The sequence below is a fragment of the Phoenix dactylifera genome, chromosome 7 (assembly GCF_009389715.1).
Source record: "Phoenix dactylifera cultivar Barhee BC4 chromosome 7, palm_55x_up_171113_PBpolish2nd_filt_p, whole genome shotgun sequence".
Taxonomy (NCBI): domain Eukaryota; kingdom Viridiplantae; phylum Streptophyta; class Magnoliopsida; order Arecales; family Arecaceae; genus Phoenix; species Phoenix dactylifera.
This window is the reverse complement of record NC_052398.1, coordinates 16,077,990-16,102,120: the sequence shown is the minus strand read 5'-3', so window position 1 is coordinate 16,102,120 and position 24,131 is coordinate 16,077,990. Positions and strand designations below refer to the sequence as shown.

Here is a 24,131-nt window from a genome sequence, read left to right as displayed (position 1 = left end):
ATATATTAGAATTTGTCAATTCATATCAACTAACATAGATGCTGAAAACTGACACAATCTGAGATTTAAGCTAAGATGAAAGTCTTAGTGCAAACTCAGTCTTTGTGTGATTCTATAAGGTTTGGCATCTTAATCCATTGGATTTTGGTAGGGATAACAATAGGTTAGGCTGGCTAAAAATTCTCAATCTATACCTAAATCATCTATATTCAAGTTTAAAGAAAACAATCCATATCTAACCCTTTTATTTTTAATGGACTTATAGTCACCCTACCCACCCAAATAGAAATTCACTCGTCAATTATATATTTCAAAAAATGAAATGAAAATAGGATCAATTGTTAAAAATTTAGGATTGGATATCCTAACAAAGTGAAAGATTGAGGAGAAAAATTAAAGTGTTGAATAAAATAGATAAATTCTACAAAATGTTATTTCTTTCACCTTTTTTCAAATAGATCTTATATATATCTTTTTAATATTAATTTTGAAGTCTTCCTAATAATTTGGAACAATCCTTAACTACGCCACTTCTTGGAGGTAGAGGATGGCTCTTAAGGTTTTATGCAACCCATGGTGACCCAATTGGGTTGCAGGGCCTAATTAAGGAGGTGGGATTTTGATAATTTTATGTGTAGTGTCTCTTGTCCTCCAAAAATCTAAAATTGTGGTGATTTGTTGATTATATTAAGACTTAAGTTTATCACATCATTGCACTATGTAAAAGTGGCATCTTCTCAAACTTATCAATCTCATAATAGCCCTATTAGTTCTCTCTCTTAGGGATACAAAACATGCTAAGCTCTTATAGGAAAGGATCCTAAAGTTGATGAACTTTGAGGAGTCCAACGAGAGAGCTCTTCTTGAGCTGGGATCTCCCAACTTTTCAATTCCCCTAATAGAATTGATTAGATTTATTTCTTTTATTTGTGATATAAATCATACTTCTTTAAATAATGATCTCTTAGAGAGCTCTCGTGAAATTAGGATTTCCGTTTTATCCATATAAAGGAGTCCCAAACCCTTCAAAATGTTGACCATAACAAACATAAATTTATCTAGATTAAAAATATAGTATATTAAATAAATCCTTGCTCAACTAAATAACTTAAATGAACTTGGGGAGAACCTTTGTTCACCTATCCCTCGGGAATCATTCACTTAAGCGGCTCTTCTCAAACAACAAAATTTAAAAAGAATTCTATTACTAGCCTCCACGTAGAGCCGATCATGAGCTTTAGGCCTAAATTTTATTTATTTTAAATCGAGCTTTGGCCGTAAAATTTGGCCCTTTTGAGTTCCCATTTTAGGGAGGACAATCAAAAAAAAAAAAAAAAAAAAAAAAAAAAAAAACTTGTATGTCCATTCCAAACTAAAAATTTTATGGCTTTACTAAGTGCCAAATCAAAAATCCCCACCTGGACATCAAGATAAACCAAGGCATCAAATCTCACATCCGACGGTCAGCCCTTCTCGACTAAACAACTTCGGCGGCACACTGGAAACACAAACGGTAGACTCCCTTGTAAATTATTTTCCAAACGAGGGGCTTCCTATAAAATCTGTTCGTTTCCAAACTGCCGAAACCGCCTCTTCCCTCCCTCCACTGCGGATCCACGTCCGCGGGATTCTCGGACATTTTAATTCACAACCGACTAGATGTTCGACAGGTACAGATTCAGAATTCGTGTTTCAGGAAATTATGTTATCTACGGAAATCACGATTCTTGATGTCCTCCGTGTATTGATCTCACTCTGATAAGGAAATAAGTTTTTCCGCTTTGAAGCCTACCCAAAGCGTACCACCATTGTAACTCTTCCATTGAAACTGGGAAACCCCGTTCTTGAACCCGTATTAGAACGAAACCCCTCTCGCCTTCTCTTCTCCCCATCTTTCGTGCTCTCGTTCCTTCGCGCTCTCTCATGGGTTCGGTTGTGGAGGCGGACGAGGCGGCGGAGAGGTCCTTCGGAACGGCGGTGCCGCCGGCCGCGGCGGAGATGATCCATCTCACCATGAGCGAAACAGAGCCCAACGCCCGCGACGACGGCGATAAGGGCCTCGGGAAGAGGGCTAGAGCTTTCGGGGAGGGAGTTGTGATGAAGCGGCCCAAGTTGGAAGCGGAGGACAGCCCTACGGACGTGCTGACACTCGGTTTCCTTGACCCCTTCACGCCGGAGATGCCGCCTCTGGCGACGATAGCGCCTGCTCTGGCGCCGATCCTTATGCCCATGCCGATGTCTTTTGCATTGCCGGAGCCGTCGGTGGTACGGGTTTGCCGGAATTTCTGGAATGCAGGGGAGTACGAGGGACTGCCGATGGACGATTCGACTTCCTTTTCTGGTATTTTTGATTTCCTTCTTTTTTCTTTGATGTTTTGTTTTTTGTTTGATGCTATAATTTCTAGTGGAATTAGATTATTAGTGTCTTGCTCTGATGTGCAATGTTGGAGGATTATTGGCGTTTCATTGGATGCTATAAATACTAATTTTGTGGGTGAAAGTCTTTAGCAACACAAAGATAGTTTTATCGGAAAGAAAACCAGGGCGCATTATGATGTGGATGATCCAGAATTATTATTATAATTAACTTACAAAATTGCAACTCTGGTAAGGATCACGGGTGATTGTAACATTTAATATCTCTCAATACAAATCATTGGGATTTTCATTATCATGTGTTTTGAGTGTTACCACCAAACATTAGTTCAGATCACGGTATGCCATACCGCCCGGTATGGGGTGTACCATATTTGGAGAAAACTAGTACAAAACTTAGCTTCAAGTCGGTACAAGCTCCGTACCACCCTGTATTGAGGTATAGCAAAGTGCGTACCAGCTTGTACTAAGGCGTACTGACCTGCATCGAGGTGTATCGAGACAAAAACTAAGAAAAATAGATAGAAAACTATTTCGATACAGGATTGTACTATACCGTACCATACCGAATCAATAAGGTACTGATGCGGTACTTGGTACCGAGATTGCGGACCTTGGTTCGAATGGTATTATCCCCTGCAAGGGGCAGGGGTACGAGGTCGAAGAACGTAAACCTTCCTTTGGAGCCCTTGTTTCTCAAGAAAGAATTAAGCTTGGTCTGCCCAGGACTTACGTATCGCCCAGGAGAAGGGCTAGTCAAGGATATAGGGTATGGTGTTGGGTTAGAACCCCTCACCATTCTTTAAAAACAAAAGTGCTATTGATTCAGTTTTGTTTGGGGTAAGCATCTGATGATTTTAATAAGGATTGAAGGTGGTTGTAGAGTGAAAAAAAAAGTGGCTAAGGTATGCTGTCAGTGCCACCTTATTACTGTGTTGGTACGCCTGGTACGGAGGCCAATTTGGCATACCGAGTGTTGGTATGTCCCCTGTACCACATATGGATACTGAAGCAGTATGGTACGGTACATCTGTACCATCTGATTTGGTACGGTATGACACACCTTAAATGTGGCTTCTATATGTTATTTTATTACTATGCATAAGTGACTTTCTCGATAATGTAACCATGACTATGACCTTAACCATCAAGCCTTGTACCAACTATATTGAGTTGATTTTATGGATCCTCATTCACCAAACAATCCTATTTAGGGTTATATCTGGTGTTACTTATGGATAAATGGGTTACTTGATAATGTATGATTGATAGTTTTTAGATATCTTTGAACTGAATATGTAGTAAGATAGTTTTGCAGTCCTGTTTGTCTTTTTTTAAACATATTAATTGGTCAGAAAGCTTAAAGTCAATGATTTATTTTGGCAGTTGGTATTGATCATGTGAGGGTTCACCCCAAGTTTCTACACTCAAATGCTACAAGTCATAAATGGGCTCTTGGAGGTAACACTTAACTAGTACAACCTATCTTGAATTTGTTTTGCTCTATATTGATATGCCTTTCTGTATTTATAGCTAGAGACTATATCTGTTGCATATATATTTCTTAATGACGTATGCATGCTATTCTGTACTGAAAAGTTGTTTGGCTTTTAGCTAGTATGTATATTTACTTTTCATAGCTATATGTAGCATACCTATCAAGAATTTTTTTACTTGATATTGATATGTTGCATTTACTCTTTCAAGGGTGGCTGTGTAGTATACGTATCAGTTTTTTTTTTTTTTTAATTTATATCTATATGTAGCATACCTATCAATTTTTTTTTATTCTTTTAAGGTTGGTTGCTTCTAGGAAAACCTCCTGGCTGTTTCTGCATCCTTACCTTCTTTATCACTGAGCAGTCATTTAGGAGCCTTATTTGGTGACCCGGGCTGTTTCTCTCTCGATGATGAAGTTTATCCCCCATCGTCTTACTAGCCGACCTTGACCCTTACTATTTTGGGATTATATCTAGTATTCAGAGTTCGCCTCAATTTGGTACTACTCTCGTGGCCCACACCAAAATAGTGTTTTATCCTTAGATGTCCAATCAACTGCTGCACCTCAATGCATTTTGGGAAGAGCCAGTTAGCTTTGGGTTTGAGTAGCATTTCACCTCTAACCACAACTAATCCACTGATTCTTCTACATTAGCCAGTTTGGATTTTCAGTTAGTTTTGCCCAATCTTCATCCTGGTCATGGATGAACACCTAGGTTCGGGTCCATAAGTAGTGACAATTGCCCTATGAAGATTAGCTTTTGTTATAGCTCTAGTAGGTTCCCTTAACCAAGCCACTGCCTATGAGTTGCCGGCTCATTCTTCAATAGGCATGCGATTAAAAATCATATTCTCCTCCCACTCCTTGGGAGCTCACGGTTTCATATGTTATTTCACTCCCTAATGGTGTTCTTTTTACCTTTCCTTCATGGTACTATTTCGCTATAAGTCACCTAGGAGCATTTAGCCTTAGAAGGTGGTCCATGCTGATTCACATAGGATTCCACATGCCCTATGCTACTCGGGTCAGAGCATAAGCTAGTGATGCTTTCAGCTGTCGGACTTTCGTCATCTAGGGTGCAACATTCCACCGCTTCACCTAGCAGCACGACACTTGCTTGCTCTCCCACAACCTTGTTTTCACGATTTGGGTTGCTCTTGTTTGGCTCGCCGCTACTACAGGATTACATACACACATATACATATACATGTACATAAATACATACATACATACATACATGCACACATACATACATATATTTGGCTCTCCAATCGTCCGATTGGTGTGCATCTTGAAGCCACCAAATTGCTATTAACGGGTCTGAATCATTAAGAAAGAAAGAGAAGCATTAATTAATGGGACAGGATATGCCGCCCACTCTTGCAGCCATCTTTCAGGATGCGTTCTGCCCATGTGCTCTCTCTCTACCCCTCTCTCCTCCACCTTATAGAATTAAACACCAAGGTGTCTAAGATAAACACTAACCCCATAACGATAAACACCTAGTCTATGAGAATAAATACAAACCTTGCAAAAATAAATAGAAAAAGATTTAGCCACTATTGTCCAGATGAGGGATGCCTCGTAGTAAACAACAACAAAGGAGGATAAACAGAAAGTTTGGAGACAGTAAATATTAAGTGCTTGAAAATAAACACTGACCTACTGGAAGTAGACACTGACTTTGTAGAAATAAACACTAAGGTGACCATGATAAACACTAACCACCAGATGGTAAATCTAGTCTATGGAATAAATACAAACATGCAGAAATTAAAAGAAAAAGATCTAGCATAGGGAGGGGGGAGAGAGAGAACCACAACACGTAGATGGGGTGTTTCTTGAGGGATGGGCATGGGCGTGGGTGGCATGTCATGTCCCAACACATTAAGGCATGAGTACTGTACTGAGAGAGGAGGAAAAGGCATAAGCAAGGTACACCATATCGGTACCGAGCTCCATACTAGTGTCATGCTATCAATGTGTTGGTACGGTACGATATAGAGCCGGTTCGGCATACGGAGTGTCAGTATGCCTCCCATACTGTGTATCGGTACCGAACTGGTACGACACGATATGCCACGTACTGTCTGGTTCGGTACTGTATGGCATACCATGGGCATGAATGCTGTCCCATCCTATTAATGCTGTCTTTTTTTTTTTGCTTTTTTAGATGTTACAGTGAGTGCCTGCTATTAACCACTGCTTTCTAGAGTTCAAGATGCATGTTGATCTAACAGCAGGAGAGACGACTGTAACTGGAAGCCTGAAAGAGAGTGTAGCCAAGCCTATATCTCTCCCTCCTTCTATATGTACATACATGTATGCATACATATATACATACATGTATACATACATACATGCATATATACATACATATATACATACATATGTACATACGTATATACATACATGTATACATACCTGTATACATATATGCAGAACTATTCTCTTTCTCTCTCTCTCTCTATATATATATATCTTAATGATATACTGATAGCTGTTCATACTATATAATTGTTTGGCTTTTAGTTGGAATGTGTCTTTACTTTCGTAGCTATGTGTATTATATTTTTATGTTGGAAATTATGCACAGAAATCATGGAATGCAAACAATTAGATTGTCATACTCATTACCTTACTGAATTTTCTTCTTTTCTACCCCAACAGCATTGGCTGAGCTTTTGGACAATTCTTTGGATGAGGTACCTGAATTTAGTCAACTTCTTGAACCATACAATGGTGCATATGTACTTTTTCACTTTGTCTTCTGAATTATATGTTTTTACATTCAGGTTTGTAATGGAGCTACATTCGTGAATATAGATATGTTGGAGAATAGAAAAAGTGGAACTAAAATGTTGCTAGTTGAAGGTATGACGTTTTTCCCCTTTACCGCTTGAGATTAAATTTTGTAACTATCTCAAAAGTGCTCCATTGTCAGGTGATGCAATCTTCACTAAATTACTTCATATTTGAGGTGGTGGAATATTTTCATTTCGTTTTTGTTTGTGAACATGTATTGTTGTCGCCATGCTGTGAGCTTATCACCATATACTATCATTTATTCTAGTATCATGTGCTGGGAAAGTGCATGTGCCATTTACAAGGAGAGTATGTTGTTAAAGCTTGCTTTGTGCATAAATTCATCATTATGAACAAAAGATGGGTGCAGTATGGATGAGAGTGCTATATGTGGAGCTAGTATGGTAGACGAAACTTTTGGGTAGCAACTATAGAGGACAGATGCTTCAAACATGTGCATCTTAGGCCTCTGTTTTATGAGGGAGCTGAAGGTTTGGTTAAGACAAGTTTTAAGAGAAAAATCATATATGTGCAGAAAAATGATTTTGCAGATTTTTTATACCATGTTTTTCATGTAGTCAGTTATATGTATACAGATGATGGAGGTGGAATGGATCCAGATGGAATGCGGCAGTGCATGTCTTTGGGCTATTCATTGAAAAGCAAATCAGCAAATACTATTGGACAATGTGAGTCTTATTACTAGCACAAAAAATGTATTCTTTTGTTTTTGTTAGAAGATTTTGTGGTAAAAATATTATTCCTTTCATTCTTTTTTTGTGTTATGATTTTTTAGATGGAAACGGCTTTAAGACAAGTACTATGAGGCTAGGGGCTGACGTCATTGTCTTCTCTCGTAGTTGTGGAAAACATGGGCAAAGGTTGTTTTCTTACTCAAACATTATTTGTTACATAATATCTACCTCTTTTGCCACTTTACCAAATTATCTGTTTTAGCTTGTACAAAAGCCTACACTGCATTGATTTGGAGGTGTATGTATTTAGGTTTTATATCCTTCTATGTTTTAAGAATTTCTTATTGCGTACTTGTTGTGAGGATCCATGCGGGCGTGTATTTAGTCCCACATTGGTTATTTGTTGGATAGATCTTGGGTACTTATACAGGATCAAGGAATCCAAATAATACTTTCTGGCTAGCCATTTTGGGTGAGGTCTAGGGTTGTTACAAAATGGTATCAGAACGAATCCGGCCTATAACCTATATGGACTAGGGGACACTAATTGAGGCTGACCATGGGCCGATCGTGGTACTTGTGATTAGATTTGAGTGGCTTTGAGCCTTTAGCCTGACGAGAACATCAGGGCTTAAACGAGGGGGAGTATGTGAGGATCCATGCGGGTGTGTGTTTAGTCCTACATCGGTTATTCGCTGGGTAGACCTTGGGTACTTATACATGATCAAGGAACCCAAATAATACTTTTCGGCTCGCCATAAGGTCCTGGGTTGTTACACCTGTACCCAAGTGTCATACCCATATCCATCTCTCTATGGTGGGAGTTTTGTACGTTGAAGTAAATCAAGGAGTTTTGATACCATAAACAAAAGCACTTTTTATAGTTGTGTAAATTAAATTGAAGTGAAATCACATTAGCATTAACTAATGTTAGGCTGTTATTTTGCCCATACAAATGGTAAATTAAGACCCATTCCAGGATTTGAGGCCTAGTGCCTATTGGATAAATGAAGGTAATGCTCACCTACCCTAATGTGATGTCCACTTTGACAAGTTCAGCTCCTAGCAAGCTTAAGTTCAAACTCAAGTCCAAGATTTAGCTTAGGCTTGCAAGTTCCTTAATTTAGTATCGTGTTCGTGTCTCATGAAATCTATGTTGACTTTCACTTAAGCTATCAAAGAGTTTCGAGATATCAATCTCTTCAAAGCTTTCTCTCAAACTCCTGTAAAGAGTGTTGACTGTCCCCAAACATGTATCGAGTTGGCTGTCTAAGGCTGCTTATGTGTCATAGATGTAACATAAAGTAGTTAGGGGCTGTCACATTAGGGTTCACGATCTTTTAATTCTACATGTACAGCGATCTTACAAGTGCTTGTTTGCTCATATGTGCTGTGCAATGCTTGCCCATATGTACATGTGTACATCCATGTGCAAGTTTCACTTTCAACAAAGCATATGAGCATGCTCCTCAAGCTTGAGATCCTAGTTTTGCAAATGACAATCATGACTGCTTGATTTATTCCTATCCAATTATTGAACTGATGTTAGACTGAGCTGCATAGGGTCCCACCAAGGCTTCTTCTTGGATAGCCAAGGTGGTCTGGGCCAAATCATGCCATCCTGGGCTGCAGCGAGGGAAAATATTGGGTGTGCTTTGGTGCAACTCAAGTAGGCATCTCAGTGGCATATGAATTGCAAGGTGCACCATAGAACCACTTATTGTGTCCTTGGCCCTTGGTTTGCCAGTGTGCATGTTGATTGACAGGCTGAAACTATGTAGATTCAGTGGAAGCACCAATGAAAGCCATTTCTTTTAATAACGTTTTGACTGAAATGCTATTTTCCTATATTGTTCTATGAAGTACTCACACTTGTCGTCTCACGTGCTTTTGAGTTGCTGTCAACCTTCACTCTTCCTATTTTCATTGAGCACTCACCAAGAAAAGCCATTTTTTTGCAATAAGGTTTTGACTGAAATGCTATTGTCCTATGTTGTTCTATGAGCACTCACGCTTGTCCTTTCATGTGCTTTTGAGTTGTGGTTAACCTTTGCTCTTCCTATGTTCATTGAGCACTCTACTGTATTTCTGTGATAAATATAAGAGATGACCATGATCAATTAGGTGAACTCATAAAGGATACAAGTAAAACCGTTGTGCTACATGTGATTGATTATTAAGGCACAAAACCAGTACAAGTCATCACTATTTTTATGATCTCCTAAAGGGTCAAAGGAAGCTCTCCTATTCATAAGTAAATGAAGGTGCATTAAGACATCAGGGTAAAGTATGTACGTTATTTGGTGCATCATGTTATCAATATATATAAACAAGTATAACAAGTGTTCAGTTGGTTGGTTATTTTAGCTTATTTGTTGTTTGAAACCTTCGTCTTTGGATTATGTTAATGCGTTGTGTTTCAGTCTGATGTATCTCACATTTCTATCAAAAAACTTATTCACAAGGCATGGTTCATCATGCCAGATAGTGTCTTCTAGTATCGGGCGTACCATATCATACTGTTAGCAAACTAACACTTGGTACAAGGGGCATACCAAGTACTGAGTGTTGGTACTACAAGCCGACCTTATTGACGCTGTACCAGCATGGTTCCGGTACAAGTACCAACTAGTATTGTGAATGATGCAATTAATCTATAACATATGGCTTGTGAACATTGCTATTGAGACTTTGCTAAAAAAAAGAAATCTCAGCCATTTCACCTCTATAACAATACCGCTAGAGCTATAAAAAAACAATTTTGCTGTTGATTTAGTTAAACAAGTCTTCTTTTTCTATTTTGAGAAGACGATGCATCTTCCAGGGGTGGACATAGCTATTCACTATATTTGATCAAAATCATCATTTGTATTAGCATAATTATAACTACCAAGTGCAGGTTGATAGTGCCCTTCATATTCCTTATTGATCCTCCAACTATCCTCCTAGTGAACATGCTTTAGATTGCTTGGCTATAGGCTCAACATTTTTTCTTCATTATATCTGGTCTTGCAATGTTTTGCTTACATCAGGCTTTGAATAAACTTGCTGTACTCAATTTGATTCTTTCACGGTCCAGCATTGTCTCTTAATTTATCTTTAGAGTAAAAGGGATTGCTTGATGTGTCATGGTCTATAGTCTACCCTAAACCCAAATATCCATGCAAGTTGGGTTTCTAAGACTCATAATTACTACAAAGTTGGAATTAGAAATGACAATAATTGCAATGTCGTATTGGGCATATCGTACCGTATCAATATTGAATCGATATTCAATACAAGTGGCGTACCAAGGTTTCAGCACCAAGATTGCAAACCTTGATTGCATGTGTATTTTAGTCCATGGGATATAAAAACCTGAATGCCTTTTTTCACATTTTATAGTTGTATCATAGATAAGTAATAGATAGTTTTGACAAGTTTTTAATTGGTAATACGTGGACATCTCCTACTTCCCTAGGTAAGAGAGAGTTGTATGGAAAGAATTAAGGTGAAAACCTAATATGGTTTGGCATGCAAAGTGTGACCAAATTTGGAGTTTGATTTGTAAGTATCTTGAATATACTAAAATATCTTGTTGCTGAATTTAAAATGTCTTGTTGTATGACTCGATCATGATCAGACTTTTCAATGTATGCTGATTTGGTGCAAGGTTTTCAATCTTGATAACAGACCCCATATCGAGTGTCTTTACACCCCACTGAGTGTCGGTGTAGTACATACGTTGGTACCAACACTCAATATAGGGACACACTGAGTCTCGTTACCCTACCGGTAAGCTATGATACATCCAAGATTGCAAAGCTTGGTTTGATGTGATGTAGGGTTACATGATTGAACGAAATAAATACCAATTACTATGAATTGCATGCTTAGGCCTCAAAAAATTCATTATGAGCATCATTTCTTCTCATGGACGATTTCTTGTGTCTCGTTATTATGTTTGAATTTTAGCTTATTCACCGATGAATTTTGATGATTCTCATCAGTTATAGCACCTTATAATTCAAAATCATTCTATTACTGATTATACTGGTTTTTTTTTGTGGGTCCCTTTAGTAATTTTTCTCTTCTTCTCTTGACTAAGTGCTCATATTATCTGAGAGACTTGGCTTCATCTCTTACCAGATTTGACAGATGTTTCCTCTTTTTTGTTATTTTAAAATTTTAAATTGATGTTAGTCTACTTTGTTCTAGTGATATCAAATTATTGTGATGTGGTCCTTGATTCTCTTTATCTTTCAATAAGAATTAACTAACATATTTCAGTTTTTGTTTCCTAGGGCCACACAGAGCATTGGAATGTTGTCCTACACATTTTTGAGGACCACAGGGAAAGAAGATATCGTAGTTCCTATTGTAAGCATATTGGAAGATCCTTAAATTATTATCAATTATTTTGAAATTACTGATAGAGTAACTTATGTAAAATTCTCATTCTGCCAATATCTAAGATGCTTATTTGCAGTGGATACCCACTCATTAATGTTTAATATGACTGTGCATATACAGTCTCTCAAATGTAACATGGGTTGCAGTTGATTTGCAACACTTCTACAACTTTACATTTCCCTCGCATATTCACTGTGGAATCTTTTTGGGAAACTAACCTCATTCATTTTTTTCCAAGATGTGGAGTCACTTGCAATGTTCAGAAAAATTGCTGTAAAATATATGCATGCATATAGTATATGAGTGCATTCATGTGATAAGTGCCGGAAACAATTTTAAATTATTTTCCGATGTTCTTTTCAGTTTGGCAAGTAAAGTGTGAGCATTGACTTGCTCGGTTTGAAGCAGAGAGTGGCTTTTAGCTTTTCTCTGGACAGCCTATGCAGTTGTGATGTCAAAACAACCATAATAAGCATTTTGTTTGAAACTTTTACAAAAATGAGATAATATAGCTTCATTTTAGAAATCAAGACTTTGTATTCTCTTGAGAATATTTTGTGTCTGGATAATCATGCATCAAACTCATTATATGGCGTAGCTCCCTTAAAGCTAGATATTGTATTTTATGCTTGATGCCTATTGTTGCATATTCCATGAAGTGTCCTTGTTATCTAGGTCATATTGAATCTTTCAGATATAATATGTATTTCTTAGGTACTTGGCTGTCAGTTATTTTTGTGGAAATATATATTCTGCAAGTTTTTTACTTTGTCAGGAGTTGCATCCCTGAGGGCTAACCTCATCGTATTTTGGGTCTGTAATTTTGATACACTTTTATCAGGTCTTGAGATGGAATGGATTAGACTAGAATGGAATGGCAGCCCCTATTTCCAGGCACTCCTTAGTTTGGTCTGGTCCATTTTAATGGGATCCAAATTTGTCAGAGTTTTACAGAAACTAGTCTCTTAAATTGACTGGCATTTAGACTAGGGTATAGAACTGGGTAAGCTATATAAGTGTCATAGCCAGTTTCCTTTTGCAACCTTTATATATGAACATCAATGTCTGGGACTCTGGATTAATGGTTTACATTTACGGTTGGTAAATTTTGTTGTTCATGTCATTGTCAATTTGTTAAGAGGCTTAATTGTCATGCATTTTTGTTTCTTGCAGATTGATTATGAGAAAGAAGGGGAAGCTTGGAGTAAGATGAAGCGGTGTTCTTCAGTTTGGAACAATAATTTAGAAACTATTATACAGTGGTCTCCATATTTCAGTGAAGCTGATCTTCTTCAACAGGTGAATCTCCCTTCTCATACTACAACCACATCTTTAACACTCTTTTCACTATTACATCTACATGCTTCCTCAAAATATTCTTGGGAAGGATGGAGAATAAATATTCTTGCTCATCTAAGTGCTTCAGGGGCTTTATAATCATTCAGTTAGCTATCTTCTTGGGAAGGATGGAGAATAAGTAACTGTAGTTCCATTTTTCTTCCTCTCCCTCAAAATAAAAGTTTATAGATAATGAGCTTATTTAAAAGCTTCACCTTTTGAAATAAAAAATCTAACCCCTCCAACCAGTGCCAAAAGAAAAAGGTGTGTGAAGTGAACCTTGATGCACAGTGGTTCAGATTATTTATAACAACAATAAGGGATAAAAAGAGGGGAGAAAAAGAAGGCAATGGAGAATGGACAATAATGATGGATGTACCTCCACTTGAGTATACTGCCGGATCTATGGGTTCATGAGGTGGTGCAGCCTATCTGTTTTTCGTTTTAGTATTTACTGGTTAGGACTGAAATGTGACAAATATTAGATTTATTCTTCCATTTTGGATGAGATTTCAGTCCCCATTAGAACATATGAATGTTAATTCGTATCTTTTGATGATTATTATAGACAGGTGTATCCAAGTTGAGTGGTGTACTTTCTGTATAGTTCTTGTATGGGTAATTCAGATGCTAGCAACTAATATAATTATCTTTGAGCTCAATCCTTTTTGTGCTATCTCTTTTGCATTTTTTTAGCATTAACATGAAATTGAAATGTGTCAAACTTAAATAACTATTTTTATTAATGCCACTCTTGCAGTTTAGTTCAATGTCCGATCAGGGAACACGAATAGTTATATACAATCTATGGGAGGATGACCAAGGAGAGCTGGAACTTGATTTTGGTGCTGATATTCACGTGAGTCTTATCTTGTCACTGCACTTGTTATGCTGAATCTTCATCTCTTCTCATTGGACTTTGAAATGAATAGGAGCTGACTAGCTCTGTTGTTATATGCTAAAGTATAATCAAGTTTTTTGATCTGATGTCTGCTTTGAGAGCTGGATAGCTCCATTTGTTGCATGTATCATCGGTTATTTGGTTGTCTTCTCTTTTTTTCACTCCAATTAGTAACTACTAACTAGTGTTTTTCAATGATGGCAGGATATCCAGATTAGAGGTGTTAACCGAGATGAGAAAAAGATAGAAATGTTCAAGAAATTCCCTAATTCCAGACATTTCCTGACATATCGGCATTCACTAAGGGTATTGTGTACTTTTTTTTTCCAACCTTCTTAACACAAACGCCATCACCTTGCTCTTTAGCAAATTAAAATATTTTTATAAAATCTGTGCATCTATCTTCATACATGTACCATCAATTGTAAAAATTTTAATAATTCCTGCTACTTTTTTCCTATCTAGCCTTTCCCTTAAGCCTTTGTTTCGGATATTTGCTTCTTTTTTGTCATGTTAAACGAAGACCTCTGTTTAAACATTTTTTTCCTTCCTCATTCGTCATTGAGCCAAAGGCTACAATGGTAATATTCACCTACTAGTTAATGTCTTCACAATGATGTGGAGAACTTTATCTGTTTGCGTTACCTTATTTGACTTTTTGTCTTAATTTCTGTTAATAAATATCGCATAAATATCACTCACAGTGGGATGCAAATTATTGTTGCAATTCGTCTAGTGCAATCAGGATTCTGAAGTGCCGTAGCAGTGTACTATCTGTCTATATTTACATGTGTGTGTATATATATATATGTATATGTGTATGTATGTATCTTCAATGTATCTGTATACTCTATGTAGTTCTTACCTGGATTGTCTTTTCTCTTTGAAGGAACAGAAAAAAGGTTTCCTTGCATGTTTTCTTCTTTATCATAAAATATTTATTTTGTATATAAGTGACCTATATCTCTGCACTGGTACTTTATGGATGCCACCAGCTTAAAGTAGCACTTTCTGTGCATCCCTTTTAGTGCATCTAACATTGCCAACATGTTTGTGCACCAAATAAAACTAAAAGCAAGACTGCAAATAATACTAGAAGAAAAATAGCTCCAAACAAATGATCAGATGTGCCAAAACCTCATAATGTCGCTACACATACTGATATGCTTGATTATGAAGATAAGCTTCTGGATCTAAAGTTCCTAAATAGGTTGAAAGAACCCTATGCAAAACAATGAAAAATAAGAGAGAAATGTCTTTCTTTAATCTGATTAAGGTTTGACTTGGCATGTATAGCCCTAGCTTCCCCCTTATGACAGCCTGTTCAATCCTCTTTATGTAGCATATTGAGCTTGGTTTAACCCTACTCTTTGATAATTGGAGAAAAGATTAAATTAGCAAGAATGGTAATCCAGGTTCTGCTGTGCATTAGGTGAAGGATCTTGAGGGGTCTAAATTTTAACTTACAAGCATAATAAAGTGATAATAATGCACTTGTATGAGCTAGAGAGGAGGAAGAATATGGTTTGTTAGTACCAAAGGTGTCACTAGTCCAAGGTACGCTCGGTACCGTGTACCGACGTACCGATAGGCTCCTTCTCAATTTTTTTCACGCCTTTGTCTTCTTTTCCTCCTCCTTCGTCTCTGCCTTTTCTTTCACCTTGTTTCTGCCTTTGGCTGATGCATCATTCGGCTTTTATAGCCGAACGCATGCATTGTGGCAGCCACGCTGGACGCAGCGCCTGCCGGCCCTGCCTTCTTCTTTCGGCCAGCGCTGTGGCACTTTTGAAAGTGCCACAGCATATAGCACTTAAAAGTGCCACCATTTTCTCTTCGTTGTGGCACTTTTGAAGGTGCCACAGCACGTGGCAGGATGGCACTCTTCCGAAAATGGCACTGTGGCACTTTTGAAAGTGCCACAGCGCTCAAAAGTGCCACTTTTTGGCGCTGTGGCACTTTTGAATGTGCCACAGCGCTCAAAAGTGCCACTTTTTGGCGCTGTGGTACTTCAGCGCGTGGCTACAGCCACGCGCTGTCCTCCCCTCCCCCTACCGGTGTGAATCGAGCGGTTCGCACCGGTATGAGGATGTACTGGTGCCGGTTTGCATCGGTACGAGCCTTGAACCGATTGGTTCCGACCCAATCGGGTCGGAACCAATTTCCACCTTTGTACTGGACCGGTGCCGATACAGGTTGGTTCAGCAGACCTTGGGTGTCTACTTTCTGAACTTTGGTGTTCCATAGTTTATTCATTCCTAGAACAAGATTACATCTTATAACAACCTTATCATGAATTTATGGTATTCACCTGTTCATCGTTCTGATGTGAAAGGGCATTCTCATCTAATTCAATGTTTCGCCACCATTTGCAGAGTTATGCATCGATTCTTTATCTCAGAATTCCACCTAGTTTCAGAATGATCCTACGTGGTAAGGAAGTTGAACACCACAATCTTGTGGATGATATGCTGCTAAAGCATGAAGTCGTTTACAAGCCCCAACCAGTTGCCAATGGACTTCTGAAGGATTCAAATGTAATCCATCTTTGACTTTTTTGCCCTTCATCTACTTGAATTGCTTTGGCAATTGCTAATGGTTGTCAATTTGACTGGCTATCCTCTTTCAATTAGATGGTTGCTGTTGTGACGGTTGGTTTTGTGAAGGATGCAAAAGATCATATTGATGTTCAAGGATTTAATGTCTATCACAAGAATCGGCTGATAAAGGTGTGTTTTGTTATTCTTCTTTTGCTGATATAGAGACTGTCGAGGTATTTTCCTTTTCATGGTCCATTGAATTTAGAAGAAAAAGTAGATGTCAAAACCACAAAGTGGAGGCATCACGTCTTCAAAGATCAGTTTCATTAAGCCAAGACAGAGTGGAGCAAGTTTTTTGGGGGTTATTTTCAGTGTTTTGGCTGAAACACTGATCTTGGTTTAATTGTCTAGCTTGTTGTTTCGTAACCTTGAGGTTATTAAGTAGATACTTCTCGGCAAAAAGGAAATAGTGATTCTCTTAGCAATATAGAATTTGATGTCATCAAGAATTTTCCCCTGTCAATCATCATTTTCTTTTGCACTAACTTTTGGTTTTGACGTCTTATCATGCACCTCTTCTGTTCTCTTATCAGCCTTTTTGGAGGGTCTGGAATGCTGCAGGAAGTGATGGACGTGGAGTAATAGGTACTTCATTTTCAACTATCTATTTTTCCATAACATTGGTATATGAATTTTTTTCTAAAACTTCCGTTACAGGTGTCTTGGAGGCAAATTTTGTTGAACCAGCTCACGACAAACAAGATTTTGAGCGCACAACTGTGCTATCAAGGCTTGAAGCACGTCTGGTTAAGTTTCAGAGAGAATACTGGTTTGTGCTTATATTTGTCACGATTTTGCCTTGAGGAGATTAATTATTATGGTGGTATTTCATAATAATAAGTTCTATCTAAAGTTTCAAACTGCCTTCAGGTCAAAAAACTGCCATCAAATTGGCTATGCTCCAAGGTGTAAAAAGAAACTTGTAAATGATTCAGAAGATAGGGGTATTAAAGCAATCCTTCTACATTATTGATATGAATACGCAGTTTATTTGGTGAATTTTTGACAATTTTCAATGCGAGCTATGCGAAAGATTCCTGTTGCACATCAAATACTTTTATATTTTTTGCGACTATGATGTCTGTATCTTTTTGACAGTGAGATCTCTGGAAGCTCCTTGTCAGCCATCATTTAGGCATTCGAGGAAGGAAACTTCTCCAAGCAAGGTGACACCTGAAGTCAGCAAATCAAAAAATTTTAAGCATCAAAATACCGAGAAGTTCTCTTTACCCTCAAACCACAATATGGGAAAAGCTGACACTCCACCTGTTGGATCAGAAAAACTGGAGAATTTGAGAAGTGTGAATGGACATGATTCTTTTATGAAAGAAAATGGATTAAATGGTGCTGAGAGGCTTGAAAATATGTTCCATTCTCCACAATCAATTTTTAATGGAATACCCCATGCTTTAGCTGATCTGAGTGATTCTGAGACTGAATACATATTTGATAGGAGATCTGAACATGAATTGGGTGGTTCAAAGGCATCTCCTCAGAAATCCTTCCAAAAATATACAAAGGTGATACCTATGACCTTAATCGAATTGTTGATCATTTTCAACTTCATATTCATGCGCATTTTGATGAAATAAAACTTTACAGTATGCTTCATAAGAAATTGTGTCAGATTGTAAATGTGACCAAAGACTAATCATTATTTCTATCTTTTGTGTGTTTATTCTCCGTCAATTGAAGGATATTGTTTCTTTCCGACCTTGTCTTGATTCTACTGTTCAGTATCATATTCAATCTTATATTTTCCTAATTATTGTGAATTTGATGTTATCTTTGGTATGAACTATGAGCTGGATGTACAAAATAGATCAAACCTTTATATGGCTTGAATTATATTCCGATAAAAGATGTAGGATCCCAACCTGAACACAACTAATAATAATGATTCTGTATGAATTCATTCTTGTAAATTGACATTGAAAGCTGTCAAATTTACTGATATTTTTCAATAGCATAATTGTAAGAGTTAAAATGTAATATCATTGGGGGAAACAATGACAAGCAATAATATATGCATTGAACTCATTCAAGCTACATCCAATCATTAATTCTATGGGTATCAAATCTTTTTTGCTCCAGAAAAGCAGCCAAGAACATGAGAGTGTAGTTCAACCATTATTTTAGGCCTCGTTTGGGATTGCTTTTGATAGTAGAGCTTTTGAAAGTAGAGCTTTTAAAAGTAGAGCTTTGGCTAGTAGAGCTTTAAAAAAAAAGTTATTTGTTGCGTGGTAATTACATTCTTAAAGTGTTGTGTTTGGTAACCAAACTGAGAAAGTCCTTTTAGTGCGAAAAAATGACAATTAAGGATATTACATAGTATTGTACAGTATAGTATGATATAATGTGATATTACACATTATGACATATTAAAATATTGTTGCATGTTATAATATGTTATCATGTAATATAATATTGTAATATAATGTATCATAATATTATAATATAAATAATATAATATAATATAGTAATGCATTATTACATATTAAAATATTGTTACATAGTATAATATTATTATAATATAATGTAATATAATATAATATAGTATGGTATCAAAATATAGTAAGAAATGATATGATACGATATAATATAGCTACACATTGTTATATTATTATAATAATATAATGTAATAATACAATACAATAAAATATATTAGCATCTATATTTTGGTCGCTATGTAAATTTCATTAAACCAAACACAACTTCCTAACATCAGTTAAGTAGAGCTTTTGCGGAGAAGCTCCAAACACCACCAAATGGATCGAAAGTATTTTTGAAGGTCCAAGAAACACTTTTTAGCTCTCCAAAAGCATTCTAAATGGGGCCTTAATTGTTGTTTTATACTTATATTCTATAATATTTTGACAATTACAGGGTATAATTGGGTTTCTTACTGATTTATTGGGTTTGGTATGACAAGATCTGAATTTTTCTAATATTTGTTGCTTTACCTGTTTATTTGGAAATTGTTGTGGATACTGGTTATGTCAGCATGAGCAATGCTGTTTGGATCTTGGTGAAGACAATTTTCATACAAATCTGGTCTTGCAATCAAAATATTGGGTCTAGGAGTCTGACCTAACTAAATATGTACAATATATGGGTATGCATTGTGATAGAGTTTGATCTGCCCTGTGGCTGTGAAATTGTCTGTGATGATTATGTAATGTGCAAGAATTGCACTTTAAAAAGGTCAATTTCATTCTTATCCAATCGAGGAGATTCATTTCATTTCATAATACTGTCGAATTGGCAGGCAACTGATGCAATATGCAATGGACATGGGACTGGCTTCGAGGACACTAATCTTAGCATTGAGAAACTAACTCGTGAGAATGAGGCATTGAAGAAAAGGTGCATTATTTTCTATAATATATAACAAATTTGCTTGTCTTCTGGGCATGTTATTTACTGATTGATCTTATTCTCAAATATTATAGAATTAAGGAGATGGAGGACTTGTTAGATGAATTGCAATATGAGAGGGACAGAAATAAATCACTGACCAAGCAAGTAAGTGTCATGCTATTTCTCTCACTAAATTTTTGCTTCTTGCATTTGATATATGTAATCTGGAAGACTGATTAGTTGTAAGTAGCTTTACATTTTATCTTTCTGATGAAAATTTGATTTTATATAATATGTGACTAGATATGCTATTCAACAGAGCTGCAGTAAACTATTTTGCAAGTATTTTGCAGTTGCTTGAGTCTTGATGAGTTGGCTATACTAGATTTCTTTAATAATTTTCTTTTTTGTCATCAGTTGCTACTGGGCCTGCCTAGATGACTGGATAGTGGAGGAATTTGGTCATGACCTCCTGGACCACTTAGAAATTAGATCGCCTTTCATAATTTATAGTAGCATATGCTTATATCAGCGTTAGCATTAGTAATCATTAAAAAGTTGAGAATTACATATGTTGGCAACTAAGATAGCTACAGATAAGAGGTAATACATGATCTTTTAGAAGTAAAAGAAGGATGAATTATCCATGCATTGCCTAAATAATAGTGTTATAAGATAGAAGATGATCAATTGCTTCCCACTCTCCTCTATGTATGTCTTGGAGAAACGATGAGACAAATTTTGGCTTAAAATTGATGTGTAATTGCCTTGTTTAGGAGTGATAAGGATATTTGTTGGTAAAAGTGTGAAGGGATGAGGATATCTATTGGCAAATATGGGGAAGGATGTAGGGTTATGATAAGTGCTTGGGGGATAGCAGCACCTGTCACCCACTGAGGCATATAACTGAGGTCAAGTAAATACCCATAATTTCTAAAAGCCCAATTGGACCATTTATCTGGATGGTTGAACCTCTTAAAACCAGTCCAATTCAGCGGTTCACAAGTGGGATCTGAAGAAGGGGTTTTCTCTTCGCACAACCTGATTTATGTGGGTGTACTGATAAGTTTGCAGACTTGTGGTTAAAGCAGTCAATTCCTAGTTATGTTGGTGTTGAACTGAGGATTGATCCTGAACTTGCTACACTTCCAAGTTCCAATTGGTCATGGATGCCTTAACAAGAAGCTATCCAAAAGGATATGTAGTGTTAATTGATCAAATCAAGAGTTAATGTTGAAGTGGTGCTAGGGAAACTTTAGAACATAATGGACTACAGATAAGTTAAACTAATAAGAAGTACTTGAATGATTATCTATAAAACCCTAGAGAGATGATACAAGAGATTGTGATAGATGATGATGTCTTCACCATTATTAGAACATGTAAATTGAAGTTAAAAAGGCACAACCAGAGAGATGGATGGTTAACCATAGATGCACAGCTCAGAGGTTTGAATATCTATGTTGTATTGCATGCATTTGTTGGACCAGATGCATGTACAAAGAATGGATCTATCAGGGACGAGAAGTTGAATGCTTTGGTAGAACTTGGACTAGGAATTAGAATAAGGAAATAAGAGGAAGTCTAAAAGTTGCATGACATTGCAGAATAAAGATGTTATGGTCATACACAGTGAAAGATTTGATGGGGCCTCTATATAGAAGGGGTGCATGCATCAGCATTAGGGGGAGAGAACAGCAGAGTAGGGCCTAGTGAGACTTGATTGGAGATGGTGATGGAAGATTCTTGGAGCTCGTAGTTTAATTTTATTTGGGGGCCAATCCCTCCATTTTTTATGCAGATCCTGTTCATCGGAATCATCATTGCACGTTGCGATAACGATGATAGGAAGACCCTGTAAAGTCAGTAATGCGTTAAAGAAAGAGATCACTACGTTTCTTCTTTTTTCCTTTCAAGAATATATTAGACCAAGCCTAATCACCTTCATTAAGATAATGGAAGAAAGGATATAAGCTAAGAAAGCAAATGGTATATAAAAGAAAGAAATGGAGGAAAAGAGGAAGAAACTGTAACAACCCAGGACCTCATCCAAAAAAGCTAGTTGAAAGGTATTTTTTGAGTTTCTTGGTCTTGTATAAGTACCCAAGATCTCCTCAGTGAATAATCGATATGGGACTAAACACATACTCGCACGGATCCTTACATACTTTCCTCGTTTAAGCTCTGATGTCCTCGTCAGGCTAAGAGTTCAAATCTATTTAAATCTAATCATAAACACCATAATCGGTCCGTGGTCAGTCCCAATAGATTCGTGCTATAGTATCCTCTAGTCCACATAGGTAATAGACTAGGTCTACTCTGATACCGTTTGTAACAACCCAGGACCTCATCTAGAAAAGCTAATCAGAAGGTATTTTTTGAGTTCCTTGGTCCTGTATAAATACCCAAGATCTTCTCAGCGAATAACCGATATGGGACTAAACATACGCCTGCATGGATCCTTACAGAAACAGAAATAAATCTCTGTAGGGAAAGAAACCAAGATCAACAACCCAACAACCTTCCTCAAGAAGACCCTTAAAACCCTTACAAGTGGATGAAGCTTAAGAGTAGGTTTTACCCTTATAAGAGCTCATGTTGATTTTGAGATCAAGCCACAAGTGGCTGATAGTCAGTGCAAGAGAAAAAGAAATAAGGTAGTACTTTGAGCAATTGTACTAAAAGTTTTTTAGTGGTTTTGACTACATTTGTGGTTAGAGTTTCTCATCCACAAAAGTTTTATTTCCATCACACTATAAGTTGGGAGTTTCAACATTATAGGTTTTTCTTGTAGTAGCCAGCGGCCAGCCAAAAAAAATTGTTATAAATCAAGGTTTGCCGAACAAGTACTAGGGCTCATACCAGTCGATGACCAGTTCGCTACAGTACTAGTGTGTACCATACCGAGCTAAGCTGTGTTGGAGACGAAAGATTGAGAGAAGACTAACCCTAACCTTAGGATAACTAGGGGGAGAGAGAGAAGATAAAGGGGAGAAAGAGGAAGAAGAAGAGGGAGGGGGAGAGAGACGTATTAAGGGATCTACGTTGGTGTTGATTGAGGACTTGAAAACCATGCTGGATAGAGGGAGAGGGTGTCGGGTTCGATTGAGGGAGAGACCATCCAAACTGTTGATGTAAGGAGAGGGGATTGGTGCTGGTGTTGATAGACATAGATCGCCGAGAGGGAGAGATCGCCATGGGGAGAGAGAGATTGCCGGGAGAGAGAAGAATTGAGAGGGAGAGCCAGAGAGAAGTTGAGAGAGAGACCACTAGTTTATATGTATATATACTTATGTATGTATGTATACATGCTTGTATGCATGTTTATATATGTATGCATGTATGCGTGTATGTATGTATACTTATACAAGAGGATCAAATCGAATGGCCGATTACCAATCAGTCCGGTTCGGTACACTCCGAATTGAGCGATCCGGCACGGTTCGGCATCATTATATATAAACAGTATCAGCAAATTACTAAATGATTTCATATGAATGCTTTCTCTTTTTCCCGAATTAAGGGATTCTTCACTCAAAGCTTGCTAATAAATTGTATGCTTATATGCTTCAATGTACATAAGTACGTGCATGTTGAGTTAGAATAGAAACAGGGTGACAAGGTTGTATATTGATTCTATGATATATTTCCTAATGGTTTTCCTTTCTGAATAACCAGCTGGAAGCAGTACAAAATAAGCTAGAAGAGGCAAACAAGGAACAAGATGCTTTAACTGACATATTTCAAGATGAAAGAAATCGGAAAGACAAAGTTGAGGATAGCTTGAGGAAAGAATTAAAGGTCTTGTCTTGCGTCTCTCTTAATATGTGGTCTATTTTTCTTTAAATGTGATAATTTTTTCATAATTATAGATTTTGATCAGCTAATTGTCTTTTTTTATAGGCTGCTTTGGCTACCATACAAGATTTGTCAGAGAAGCTAAATTATAACAATAATGTCAAACTGGAAAATTAGGTTGCAGGTGAAGCTGAAGACTTTCTCCTTTATGACAACCATTATTTGTTCAAGACTCGATTATTGGCTTACCATTATCCAGCATTTCTAAATTCCCAGCAGTGATCACTAAATGATCAAAAAATAACGAGCAAGTGACTTCTGAAATGACTGGTGTTCCAACATGCTAATGATAATTCATGATTTTCTGA

General features: G+C 37.2%; 1 protein-coding gene across 1 annotated transcript; it reads left to right on the top strand.

Moving 5' to 3' along the window:
- The first annotated feature begins 1,830 nt into the window (after positions 1-1,830).
- LOC103707873 (protein MICRORCHIDIA 7-like) lies at positions 1,831-24,131 on the top strand. The gene is made up of 20 exons (XM_008792565.3): positions 1,831-2,341; positions 3,763-3,837; positions 6,548-6,582; positions 6,673-6,751; positions 7,279-7,371; positions 7,479-7,563; positions 11,661-11,736; positions 12,943-13,068; positions 13,868-13,966; positions 14,213-14,314; positions 16,381-16,542; positions 16,639-16,734; positions 17,139-17,190; positions 17,263-17,374; positions 17,476-17,549; positions 17,704-18,125; positions 19,874-19,971; positions 20,058-20,130; positions 23,644-23,766; positions 23,869-24,131. Exons 1-20 carry the CDS (start codon positions 1,924-1,926, stop codon positions 23,938-23,940), a joined length of 2,472 nt encoding a protein of 823 aa, XP_008790787.2. The 5' UTR covers positions 1,831-1,923; the 3' UTR covers positions 23,941-24,131.

Excerpts from the sequence above, each read along its gene's own strand:
- LOC103707873 (XM_008792565.3), top strand. The coding sequence starts at position 1,924 with ATGGGTTCGGTTGTGGAGGCGGACGAGGCGGCGGAGAGGTCCTTCGGA. Across the intron at positions 16,543-16,638 it reads GACTTCTGAAGGATTCAAAT|ATGGTTGCTGTTGTGACGGT; the intron begins GTAATCCATCTT and ends TCTTTCAATTAG. Across the intron at positions 16,735-17,138 it reads ACAAGAATCGGCTGATAAAG|CCTTTTTGGAGGGTCTGGAA; the intron begins GTGTGTTTTGTT and ends TTCTCTTATCAG.